The sequence below is a fragment of the Pseudorasbora parva genome, chromosome 18 (genome assembly GCF_024679245.1).
Source record: "Pseudorasbora parva isolate DD20220531a chromosome 18, ASM2467924v1, whole genome shotgun sequence".
Lineage (NCBI taxonomy): Eukaryota > Metazoa > Chordata > Actinopteri > Cypriniformes > Gobionidae > Pseudorasbora > Pseudorasbora parva.
In genome coordinates this window covers 30902475-30916018 of record NC_090189.1, presented here as the reverse complement: position 1 = coordinate 30916018, position 13544 = coordinate 30902475, and the positions used below count along the sequence as shown (strand labels likewise).

Below are 13544 nucleotides of genomic sequence, written 5' to 3'. Positions count from 1 at the left end.
ATGCTGTTTTTTAACATTTTAATCCTGACAAAGAAATGTTGCAAATCAACGTATTAGACTAGGTGTTTCTGACTTGAAGCGGCACTGTGCAGATCGATCCGGTGCATGATATCAAAGTCATATCATATTTTATTCAATTGAGTACTTACAATATTCCACATTTCCCCCCCTATTTCTAAATCATGAGAAAATTGCTATTTTAACCAAGGAAACAGGACATGTGAGGGAGTTGCCTGTCAATTGCATCATATCTGTGTTACCCTCAGTTTCCGGTTTTATTTTGCAGAAACGCTTTACTTTTACTGCAGTGTGCAACAAGTGTCACAGAAGCCGCTGAGCGAATGCACAGAGTAACGTCATATAATTTTCAACACACTCAAATGTATCTAATATGATGAATAGGAACTGCGTTACCTCACTCATGACCGGAAAAGCGGAAATGGTCCCGGCAACTGTGGCATAATAAAAGTCCCACTGCTGGTGAGGCGTGTTAATCTTAACAATCACTCCAGCGGCCTTGCTCGGCTCCCACACTTAGTCCTGCTCTGCTCCGCTCCAGTACAGTAATGTTAATAATCGCATCTATGAAGTTGATTTCTGCCCAGGTCCTATCCCGATTCTTTTCCACCGGCTGTGAGGTGAAGACCACATGTCCCAAGATTCTGAGCTCAAACATCAAACTACGCCTTTGTTTTGAATAGGCGACCTCTAACAGACAGAAAAGTACACTAACGATTACTTTTATGATAACTAACAGAGAAATTTGATTCGTTGACTAAAACGGGAGTCACTGATTAATGCGTCACTGATAAACTCTCGCTGTTTGATTGACAGCTTTAGCACGCACTCCTGCAACGATTGCAAAGGGAGCTTTCTTTGATCACTTCCTTAGTTTTATCACTGTTAAATAACATTTTTATCCTACTAAGAAAAATAATACAAGTTGACAGTCACTGTTTTGATTTACTGACACACAGACAGAACATCTGACTGTTATTTGCATGTTGCATTACTGTCGAGTTCATTCAGTATCCTCTACGGCAGGGGTCTCAAACTCAATTTACATGAGGGCTGCTGGAGGTAGACTGTGGGTCAGGCTGGGTATTCTGCTAATCTGGTATTCCACAAAAAAAGAGCACAACTGATCCAATCTTTTCAATCTTTATTATTAACAGTTCTTCAACATGAATGCTTCTTCTGAACATGAACTGTTCTGAATTTGAACATTCTTTCTGAACATGAATGTTCAAATTGTACATCCGCTGCTTATATTTGAGTTCCTCTGTGGTCTAATTGAACATTTAAAAGAATTTTCTAAAAGTCTACTGAGTTCTAATCTGCTCTCATATAGTTTTCTTCTTACGTTTGAGACCCCTGCTCTACGGCATGTTTATTGCTTGGTAGCTCGATCTGGTTTAACACCACATAGGCCTATGTTCATTAGGCCACCTATTCTATTGCATGTCATGTGTGAATCGGTGGGCGGGGCTACACAGGCAGGGATGAAGTAGGCGTTGGAGAGTTGAGATGTCTTACCAGATTGCTGAGCTTGATTGGTTTCCGGGTCATAGGAGGTAGGAGGGACGAGGAAACGAGGAGGGATATAGACCAAGCGGCAACCTCCCCCAGTTTCTGTTGAAGTCAATACAGAAGTAAATTAAATGGCAAATCATGGCCATTTAAGTTACTTCATGGCCATTTAAGTTAGTCCCTACTAGGGACAGGCTCCAGAAGGGATCAGAATCTCATTTATCTCCATGTTAAAATGTCCAACTTTACAGCAGAAAAAAAACATTTACAGCCTGGTACAAATTGTGGTTTTAATCTATACTAGCAAATTGTGCTCTTCATGACAATTGTGAGGGGGAGGTGAATGTTTTTATAAATCATTTGTTTACATTAAGCCTTAAAATTCTGCATAATTAAGAGTGTGGCCACTTTGAGTGACAGGTGAATACAATGACTAACAGACAGCAGATAAATGGGCTCAGCTCCGCCCACATCCCGCCTCTTTGCCCATTTTCTGTTATCCGGACATGATGCGCTGCCAAGATGGCAACGGCCACCTCGTCTCTACTTTACGCTTCAAAACTGCTCTTCAGAATCTTATGGGTGACGTCACGGAAACTCTGTCTATATTTTTTTTAGTCTATGATATAAAAAAACACATTTTCACATTTCCGGTTTCTCAGAACAGTAGTAGTTATTGTTGGGTTAACTTTTAGTTATAGCGGTGAATAAAAGAGTACAATACTTAAATTAATTTTTTTTTTGTCCTCATTTGCTCAAATAGCAAAAGAAAATTGCAAATTTAGATTTTACAACTTCGAAAAGTAGAAACATCCTCACAGCAACAAACTTGTTTTTTGTAATTTGATGCGAAAGTGAAATAATACAAATTATTAGTGTTATAAATGTAGATGCATAGTTTCAAAAATGAAAATACAAAAAAACTTTGCAGGATTTACGATATTGATGACCGTTAAAACACATCACAGTCTGTGATAATCTAATGTGAATCTTAAGGGATGTTAAAGGGATAGTTCACTTTAAAATGAAAATGTTGTCATCCTTTACCCACCCTCAAGTTGTTTCAAACCTGTATGAATTTCAGCTGGAAGATATTTTGAAGAATGTCAGTAACCAAACAGTTAACTGGAGCCATTGACTTCCATAGTATTTTTTTTTTCCTACTATGGAAGTCAATAGGCTTGTTCGACTTCACCTAGTGACGCGCAGACCGATCGGCGGCTGACTTGAAGCAGTGCATGCCGGTTAGAAATGTTGTCCGACTTGAGACAGCGCCGACAGCACATGACTGTGACGTATGTCTACAAAGTACCGCGAGAGCGATTCGAGAGCAGCCGGCTGCAGATTCTCTCAAGGGGGACTGCAGGTGGATGCAAGAGCTCTGATGACGACACAGCTGATCCATGATTGGCCGATTCACCGCATGACGTGCGTTTCGTGTTTATTCTAAAACCTTACGTTATGCTAATGCTCACAAATTATTTATAACAGTAAAACCTCTTTTCATGTAGCCGCGATGTTATATCATCATGTCTATCAAACTAAAACTGATAAAAAAAACGTTGACAACACTTCATTGATAGTGTATGTTTATATGTTGAACATTAATCTTGTCCAAATAGACGCTTTATTAAACAGTACATAAAGTATTGAATGAAAATGTAATTTGAAACATCTGTGTATTTGCGAAATATTGCATTTATTTAACTTCAGCTGTGATAAAGTTTGCAAACGCAGTGCAAGCGTCACCATGGGAAGAAGAAAGTGTCCGACTTCACGTCTCCGTTTGCAGCTCCTCCCCGCCTGCACTCGGCTACTCTCGCCGATCGCATGCATCCAGCCGCAGCCGATGTCGAACACACCTAATGGCTCCAGTTAACTGTTTGGTTACTGACATTCTTCAAAATATCTTCCCTTGTGTTCAGCTGAAGAAAGAAATTCATAAAGGTTTGAAACAACTTGAGGGTGAGTAAAGGATGACAATTTTCACTTTAAATTGAACTATCCCTTTAACTGAGTTGTTGTTTTGTGTAGACTTTATTTTATTTTTATTTTTTACTGCCTGATTCCATCCTGTGACATGATCAACTGTGAGCGTATGCGAGCTATTGCGAGCAGCTGTAGGACCTTTTTTTGGACCTGTTATGCACGACTTGGACTAAATAATGAATTTCTTCCATTTCAGAAGTGTTGGTGTATGTATATCAACTTCGTTCTGGTAATTTTTTTTTTTTTTTTTTTTTATAATATTTGCAATAAATGTGCTTTCCGTTATCTGCTTTATTACATTTGGCCCAAGATACTTTTCTTTTTTTTATCCTCCCAGTCCCAAGAGTTAAACTTTGCCCTATTTCTATTTAAATTCAAAGTTAGTATTATACTGACAACTGTTGCCGTGTTACTTAAAATTATTCTGGTTTCAGCATTTGTGTAAAGTATTTGAGTAAATGTAATTAGTTATTGCACTAAAGTATCTTTTACTACTTTATAGTTTTACCGAGTATCAAAGATGAAGGTACTATCTTGTACCTTTTTCCATTTCTCACCCAAACTCATCAACAAGTCTAGTTTACACAATTGTGAATGCATTTGCAGGTAGATATGAAATGAGGACATGACTGCAGCCAGTGAAGAGGTAGAAACCACGTCGAGTGCAAGTTGGCTTTGAATTGCCATCATTTTATTTCTCCATCATATTGAAGAGATCTTTTGAAGGATTCTTTATCAGGCTGTTTTTGCCTTTGCAAATGTACTAAGGGGGGGGGGGGGGCATCCTCAAGGGCATCCTCAAGTGCATCCTCAAGTGCATCCTCAAGTGCATCCTGTTTCTACTGATCATCCTTAAGATGTTTCTACAACTTGATCCACCTTGATCCCACAGTTAACAGTGCATGTCAGAGCACAGACCAAGCCATGAAGTTCTAGGAATCGTCTGTAGACCTCCGAGACAGGATTATATCAAGGCACAGATCTGGGAGAGGCTATGGAAAAATGTCTGCAGCATTGAAGGCCCCAATGAGCGCATTGGCCTCCATCCATAAAGGGAAAACGTTTGGAACCACCATGATTCTACATAGAGCTGGTCGCCCAGCTAAACTGAGCGATCGGGGGAGAAGGGTTTTCATCAGGGAGGTGACTAAGGACACATGGTCACGTCATCATGGGCACATGACAGCCCACCTGGAGTTTGCCAAAAGGCACCTGAAAGACAGAAGATTTGAAACTAAGATTGAACTCTTTGGCCTGAATGGCAAGTGTCATGTCTGGAGGAAACCAGGCACAATTCATCACCTGGCCATTACCATCCCTAGAGTGAAGCATGGTGGTGGTGGCAGCATCATGCTGTGGGGATGTGTTTCAGTGGCAGGAACTGGGAGACTAGTCAGGATTGAGGGAAAGATGAATGCAAACAATGTACAGAGACATTCTTGATAAAATGTACATACTTGATGAAAACCTGGTCCAGAGCACTCTGGACCTTAGACTGGGCTGAAAGTTAATCTTCCAACAGGAGAACGACCTTGAGCACACAGCCAAGATACGGCCCAGACTTGAACCTGATTGAACATCTCTGAAGAGATATAAAAATGGCCGTACACTGACGCCCCCATTCCAACCTGATGGAGCTTAAGAGATCCTGAAAGAAGATTAGGAGAATCTGCCAGGTGTGCCATACTTGTAGAATCATACTCAAAAAGACTTGAGGCTGTAATTGGTGCCGTAGTAGGGGCTTCAACAGGTTGTGAATACTTATACTAACGTGAAGTTTTTTTATTTTATTTATAAATTTGCAAAGATTTCAAACTTTTCACATTGTAATTATGAAGTATTGTTTGTATAATTGAGAGGGGGGAAATGGTACATTTTGGAATAAGGCTGTAACACAAAATATGAAAAATGTGAAGCACTGTGAATACTTTCTAGATGCATTGTACTGTACACTATATTGCCAAAAGTTTTGGGACATCTGCCTTTACATGCACATGAACTTTAATGACATCCCATTCTTAAAGGGTTACTTCAACGATTAGCATATGGCTTTGTACCAGTAGAAACCCTGAAGTATATTCAAATGATTGTGCTTCTCCCCCTCATATCCCCCTGAGACAAGAGATTTATGCATTTTATTTCTGGAAAAATTCCTCCTATGATGGAAATTGATGATATTTGCATCATAGGAGGAATGTTTGGCCAAAGGCTAAAGACTACAGCCAGCAGAGGGAGCTATTTCGTCATGTTTTGAACTTGCGCACGGGGGATGGAGATCACACACTCAGAGCTCAGCTCACAGCTACAGGAACTCATTTAAACGGAGCTATGAGCAATGTAAATCTTTTAACTTCTCAAATTAATTTCTATGAAAGTTAAGCTTGCAAAGGCATGAACTGAAAAGCGCCAGACTGAACTCGCGTTGTGAACGTATGACTCGCGGCATATCATGATTACCTCAGCTCTCTTCACGAGAGCTCATTTATCTGACTCCTGCAGTTAGTGCTCAGTGCTGTGATACTCGCGCGGTGACTCACTCATTATATTGAACAGACACCTTCAGTTTTTAATTGTAGTGTCTTCTCCAACTCAGTCACAGACTCACAGTAATCAAGTTGGTCGCTTTGGGAATGGCCTCACAGGGCAGCGAAGCATTCTGGGAATTGTAGTCTTTCATCCCCATGAGACAAAAATACATTTTCTGTCTTTTCTCAGTCTAGAAGGCACCAAATTCAAAAATAATTTCAAATTTCTACTACACTGATGACCCAGTTTAAATACAGATTCGTTTTCCCAGCGCTGAAGTACCCCTTTAATCTAAAGGGTTTAATATGGATTCGGCCTACCTTCTGCAGTTATAACAGCTTCAACTCTTCTAGAAAGGCTTTCCACAATGTTTAGGAGTGTGATTATGGGAATTTGACCATTCTTCTAGAAACGCATTTGTGAGATCAGGCACTGATGTTGGAGGAGAAGGCCTTGCTCAGTCTTCGCTATTGTAATTGGTGACTAGTAACTTGTAACAGAGTAATTTTGGCTGCAAGGCATCTGTACAGAAGGTACCTTTTATGGTACAGAAGGTTTATGGTATGGGTTTTAGGTACTTTTTATACCTCTGTTTTTAGTACATCTTATGTAAACATACCCTATTTTGACATGAATAATTGTTTGTTTCAAGGTAGTCTCATGCTAACTGTCTTTTCTTTAGATAATTGTTCTCGTCCAGGTTAAATTCGTCATTTAATCAGTGTAGTTGCAGCGGCCTTTTACCTTGAAACCGCACACTGAGAACCGGGACTGTCCCTGGAAAATAGGGATGTCTGGTCACCTACTTACACTACTTTAAAGATAGTGTTGAACTATCTTTAAAGATCAGCAAAAGTGTGATTTCAATTATTACAGATGTTAAACCAGAAATGATTTATTTAGTGACCACAAACAAACAAAAAATTAAATAGAAAACCACTGACACCTCTATTGCAAATCAAGGTATAAAAATCGCATAGTTCTACATGAAGTGTAACAAAAATCTGCCTTTAAATCAGAAAAAAAATATAGAAAAATAATTTGTTAGAAAATAAAATTTACAAAAATGAATTTAAGAATGTACTGTCGATAACTGACAGCATAAATGAATACCATGATAAAGCAACACAAGTAAGAGATTATCAGCCCACAAGAAAAAAAGTGTAGAATGGATCTGATTTGTGACTGGTTCAGAGTCTCAGAGTATGATGAAGACCAACAATGAGATCAACTAAATGTACAGTATCTTCCAGTGATCATCTTCCACACAAACTCTAAATATTAGATCATGCGTTGTGTTTTTTTAGGAGCTAACTCCCTATTTTGATATAAAACATCTGTAGAAAAAAGGATATATATATAACCAGTCTCACAGATGCATAATTATTTGTAGCATATTTTAAGCTTCATTTGAAACCATTTGGTGCCCTTTATAAACATTTATGATAGATGTAAGTGTATTACAAAGATGCATATATCTTAAGGTCTCCATCCTGTTACCTCTATTTTCTGATACTAAAATGTCCCTTCATGGTCAGTCAATAAGTGACATTATGTATCAGACATTATATTCCATATATTGTTTTTTTCTAAATGGATTTTCCATACGCGTTCTTCAAGTCTGCAGTTTAAGCTTGTTTTCAAAAATATTGCACTATCATTAACACCGACAAACATCACAGCAGAACTGAGCATGCGGCGCGGTGTGTCTAAAATCTGAAGTGAAGGTTAAACATTTAATTTAAAGTTTTCCAAAATGACCATTTATAAACAAAGGTTTTTACATCCGATGGATTTGTACGAGAAGGTTGCTACTTTTGTTAAGGGTGCATCTGTACCAAAGTCCCTTTAAGGAAAGTACCCATTTCACTCGGCGGTCATCTTTGAATGGGGAAACAAAAAAATTCTCCAAAACTGTTCAACAAGCTTACGATAACTGCTTAATAATTTTTTTGTGTTGTTGTTGTTGTTTTGTTTGTTTGTTTTTTTGCTCAAATGGCATTAAAAAACACATTTCTGGTTGGTCAAACCAATGCACATGTGCCGTCCTAAGTGTGATTCTTAGGTTTCTTTTGGAAACTGGAACTTCTAACAGCAACTGAAGTGTATCAATAACTTCACCAACTGCTATTTGGCTCATTTATTCTAAGAAGGTGGGACGGTTCCACCATATTGCACATTGCAGTTTCCCCCATTCATGGTAATACGAGTGAAACATCTTGGTATATCTAGTCTTGATCTGAAGAGCATTTCTCACAGAACAAATACTTGAAATAAATATTGCATGCTCTATGGAAGTTGCTCGGATACACCCTTAAGGATGTTTCGAAGAGCTCAGAAATGTATACATTTTTAGCTTTCTTTGGGATTTCTGATCATTATTACATTCTGACATTATAATTTTGCACAAAAAACCTAACAAAACATTGAAGCCACTGGAGGTGGCAACATAGATATCAGCATAGCAAATGTTTACATTTAAAGGGAATGTCTTTTTTTATTATTCTCAAATACTTTCTCTTGTCCTGATCAACTAAGTCAATCTGCCTTTGCACTGAACACAACAAAAATTGTCCAACAGACTGGAATTCGTTCATTTCCTATGGAGAGTCACACACAGATTGCATGGGTAGCCAATTATCTGCAGATGCATAATTTTTGAATACAATTTTAGGGGGATAAACTACACCCCATGGGACACATCGACCAAATGTGATGCATTCAAATCAATCCAATATGCATTCATATTATTAATACTTTAAAAATATGATCACACTTGACTGTTAGTATTGATAAAGAAGGAAATGGTTATTATTGTTTAATATTCATACTTTATTTAAGTTTGTCCCTGTGTGTTTTATCCAAAAATACGGACAGTCATTTGTCCTACAGTATATTTGTATTGGATTATTAGTTCCACCATGTTGAGGGTAAATGCCTGCGGAGATCTAAAAAGTTCATTGCGACTGCCACTAAAGGGCGAATTCCTAAAGTTGTATGTAAAAGTTGTATATTGTGTGCAGTGAAAAGACAGCTTCAAGTTGATTTCCCTGAAAGGTTATGCAATTCCTGCATCAGAATAATGACTACTTCCCTGCTAATAGTATGCGAGAAGCAGGCCATCAACAGTTGTACATACAAATAGCCTTCTGCCGAGATTTAGAAGTATGCATAGATAGATACTTTACCATTCCATGAGAGAGGATGGAAGACGATTAGTAAATGGTGAGGAAGATATGTCAAAGATCACATCATGATGCCAACAAGTATTTACACACGCATACATACTATATAGAACATGGCGGTGCCCGAAATCCCATACTCTCTGAGTTGGTAATTTTTAAATAGAGTAAAAGAGTTAGTTCTGTATAGCATGAACATATTTAGTATGCATGTAATCCAGATGCACATCCTGATTTTCCTGAGTAAGATGCATTCAATTTATTTGTTCATCCTGGAACAACATTCCTGTCTGAAAATGTAATCCTATCTATAATCTGACCCTAACTTAATGATAGATGAATATCACTGATGTAGAAACACCTAAAAATTCTTCTAGAAATCTAGAAGCACCTTAGCGGCAGCAAGTGTAATTCGCAGCCAGGGTTGTCTAGGAATTCTCCGTAAACTTGCGAGCTTTTATCTATCAACTAGCTCCGCTGGTGGAAAACGAATGGGACTCAACCCGTTTGTGACTGTTCTCACCACTGATAGTGCTCTGGTTGGTTGTAGCGCTATCCTATTGCGTGTAGAGGAATCTGAAAGACAACCGTATATCCCGACCCGGCCATAGTGAGTTCCCAGACCCAACATCTTGACGTGGGTCTGGCTTGTCAGGCTACCTAACCCTGGTTTTAAGCCTAAACTTGACATGAGCTCTAAACTTGTCCATCAAATCTGATTGGCTGGCTGGAATGTTGTTCCAGAATCAACAAAAGGGTCTTTCGCACTGGAGGAACCTTTTTATAGTTCCTAGAGTTTCTAGAATTGGCGAAAGTACCCGGATTTTGGCGTGTTCGCACTGCAGGGAAATAGGAACGATTTTAATTCTAGGAACTCCTTTTGGGGAAACTAATTCAGCTCCTAATTCAGAGTAGGGTCTAACTCAACACTATAGGTTGTGCAAATGCAACCAGGAAAATGTGGGAACATTTTGTTTTTGATGAACCACATGGTGGCTAGTTCCTAGAAGAACGAACCGGTGCGAAAGCACCTAAAGATGTTGATCCAGGAACATGTTGAACCTGGTGGAATCAGGATCTGTGGTTAGATCCATCATGTTGTCATTGTCATGTGATCTACCAGCATCAGCTGTGTCGCTTCTCTGACATTCACAAATTCATGTGGCACCATGGGTTAGTAAAGTGGTCATCAGATGCGCACTTCAAAATATCGCCGGAAGTAGTATGTCATCCGGGTTCAACTACTGTTTTATGAATACTGTGAATTTGCTACTTTATAGTAGGGAAGTATATGATTTCAAATGCAGATTTTGCTTTGAAAAGGGTGTTTGGGGGCAGGGCTATCTATTATCTGACCAATAGCAGTGTTATTACTGTTAATATATGAGTCATTAAGTTTTATTGCAGAAATTACATGCTTCACCTTTGAATATAAAGTCCCATTATAAAGACTATATGGACCTCAATCAACAAACACAAGTGGAACACAAGTTTTTCAAATAATTTGGAACACATAAATATACACGTAAATCGTCGCGCTGAGGTTTTTACACAATTTGTTTTGTTGGTTTTAGGTAAATAAGATCCAATGTGCGCAAAGCGTAAAGATGCTAAAGTATGAGTGTAACAGGCCCTTCACTATGGTCAAACTTTCAATTGCCTTAAGCTGTGAAAAGGTCATAGTAGGCTGACTTCACTACTGCCCCTAGAGCTGTGTCGTAACAGACTCCTCTTGTTCCCAGTTGGATGAGCCTAAACTGTCACAGGGTCCTGTCCAGCCATGGCATAGATCATCACTGGAGGCCAAGAGCTGGGCGCTGGAGGCGGTCAAGCTGGAAGCACAGTGCAGCGGGGGCAGCGAGTGGCTGGGCGGTCGGAGGAGGAGGCTGTCCCTGCCGTTAGCCCGTTGAGATGTGGCCTGCGTTGGGTTATGTTCAGTCTCAGAGGGTCCCAATCCCAGCGTGTGCAGGTGCATCTCGCTCTGTGTTACCTTTGACAGTGTCTGGGGGTCGTGCCAACTTGTCTGTGGTACCCTGTCTGAAACGCTGTATGGGGACTGCTCGGCTCCTGGGGGCTCGGCATGCGGATCCGGGACGTGTCCGTTCATGCGCAACATCAACGTTCCCAAACGTTGCAAAGAGTTTTTCTTAGAGCGTGAAAAGTGCTGCATGCGGCTACCGGGCCGCACAAATGCTGAGGGGTGGGGTAGGTTCTTCCTCAGGCCATTGCTTTCAAGTTTTTCTCTGGCCGGTCCCGACATGGACTTGAACAGGGCCGATACGCTGAAATGGGACTCTCGGTTACTTCTGTAACATTGGGAAAAGGACGTCGATGCTTTGTATCTGGTGGACTCTCCCCTATCCCCACATCGTTGTCCTCCGGCCACATCTGCCTCCTCATCCTGTTCTTCCTCAGGCTCAGCTGTTTCGTCCTGCTGAGTGGCCTCACTGCTGGAAGAGTATGTGCGGCGCGGCGGTTTACGGTTGCCCAGCAGGTCAAGAACCTCGTAGCGGAAACTGGAAATGTCCTGCTTCAGTTCCTGAATGCAGAGAAACAGAATTCAATTACCAGAGCTAATTACAGGAAATATTCCAACATTGTGAGATTTATCTCCATAGCTTCTCATTCTTACGTGTCCTTCTTATAGTTTTTATTATGAAATTTAGGGATGCGCCATATCTGGAGTTTATTACCTTCCATTATCAATCACTTACTAAATGTTAGATGTTTAATATACAAGAGGAGGTGGATGATGACATCACAGGCAACAAAATGTCCTGTAGCATTCAGGATGGCAATTCGGATATGGAAAAAATAGCTTTTGTTTCTCGTTGTTTTGTCATATCATGCCTAGTTCGGTACACCTCACATTTAAAGGTCCTTAACGGAAATCATCATACTGTGAAATTCAAATCAATCTTTGATAAATGGATATTATCAAAGGTTTGGATGAGCCATGTTTGAACATACATTGTGATCGCACATCTACAGTCGTGCAGCTTAATTGTGTACTTTTTGTTTTGTGATGGTTGTTCTTGAGTCCCTTCTTGAGTTAATCTTTTGTATATTTAAACCCTTTTCAGCAGTGACCGTATGATTTTGAGATTCATATTTTCACACCAAGAACAATTGAGGGACTCAAACACAGCTATTAAAAAAAAGTTTCAAACATTGACTGATGCTCCAGAAGGAAACACGATACATTAAGAACCAGGGGGTGAAAACTTTTGAACAGTTCTTTCATTTAGGACTGCCCTTCGGAAGTAGCACACGATACTTTCATGTTTCCCGGAAGACAAATTAAGTACAATTTAGTTTGAATTTCAAATTCAACAAGTTTTCACCCCCGGCTCTTACTGCAATGTGTTTCCTTCTGAAGCATCAGTTAATGTTTTAACCCTTTTTAACTCTTTCTCTGCTAAACACAGAATTTTGAAGGTTTCCGTGTTTTCAGAGTTAGACGATATTACACATCTCCTGAATGTGTACATAATCTCCTGATCAAAACACAGGCGAAGGAGACGCAATAAAACAAGCGATCATATGTAAGCAGATGCATATGTAAAATAACTTGATCATCAACATTAAACATCATAAAAATCAAAACTGTTTAATGTTACTGAATGAAATCTGGACCCAGGACGAGCACGATTGCTCAGCTTTTTGTTCTGAATGTAGCTTTTTTTATGAAACCCATATTTAAGTTTTGGTAAAAAAAGAATGCATGAAGCTAGAATAAAATGTATAATAAGTAAGGGATAATGTGCACCCAGCCGGTTGTTATCGCAGAATAAACCCCGACAGTGATCAGGACTTGCATCACTCTGAAGGGGTTTATTCTGCGATAACAACCGGCTGGGTGTACATTATCCCACTTATTACACGGCTACTAGTCTCAAATGAATTAGACACGAAATATTGTCTTGAGATTAAATATTTTATTAGCTCTTACGCAAAGCTTCCGCGAAAAAAAAACAGTTCCAACCTGCTTTAAGCGTTTATCTATTGCTGCTAAATGTTGAAAAGGAATGCTGAAAGGGTTAGTTCACCCAAAAATGAAACCAACCCTATGATTTACTCACCCTCAAGTCATTATATGTGTATATGACATTCTTCTTTCAGACAAATACAATCAGAGTTATATTTAAAAAGTCCAGGCTAATGTTAATCCCAGCAGTAGTTGTAGTTGTGTTTGAAGTCCATAAAAAATGCAGCTGTCCGTCAAATAACGTGCTCCACACGACTCCGATGGGTTAATAGAGCCTTCTGATTCGAATCGATGCGTTTGTGTAAGAAACATAACCATATTTAAAACTT

General features: G+C 39.4%; 1 protein-coding gene across 1 annotated transcript in view; it reads right to left on the bottom strand.

Annotated features, from left to right (window-relative positions):
• Positions 1–7223: 7223 nt before the first annotated feature.
• The window catches only part of LOC137045926 (short transient receptor potential channel 5-like), a 71310-nt gene continuing 64989 nt past the window's right edge, over positions 7224–13544 (bottom strand). The window contains exon 11 of the mRNA XM_067422912.1: positions 7224–11766. Coding sequence (XP_067279013.1) covers positions 10933–11766 — 834 coding nt within the window. The 3' untranslated portion in view covers positions 7224–10932. The remainder of the gene's footprint in view (positions 11767–13544) is intronic.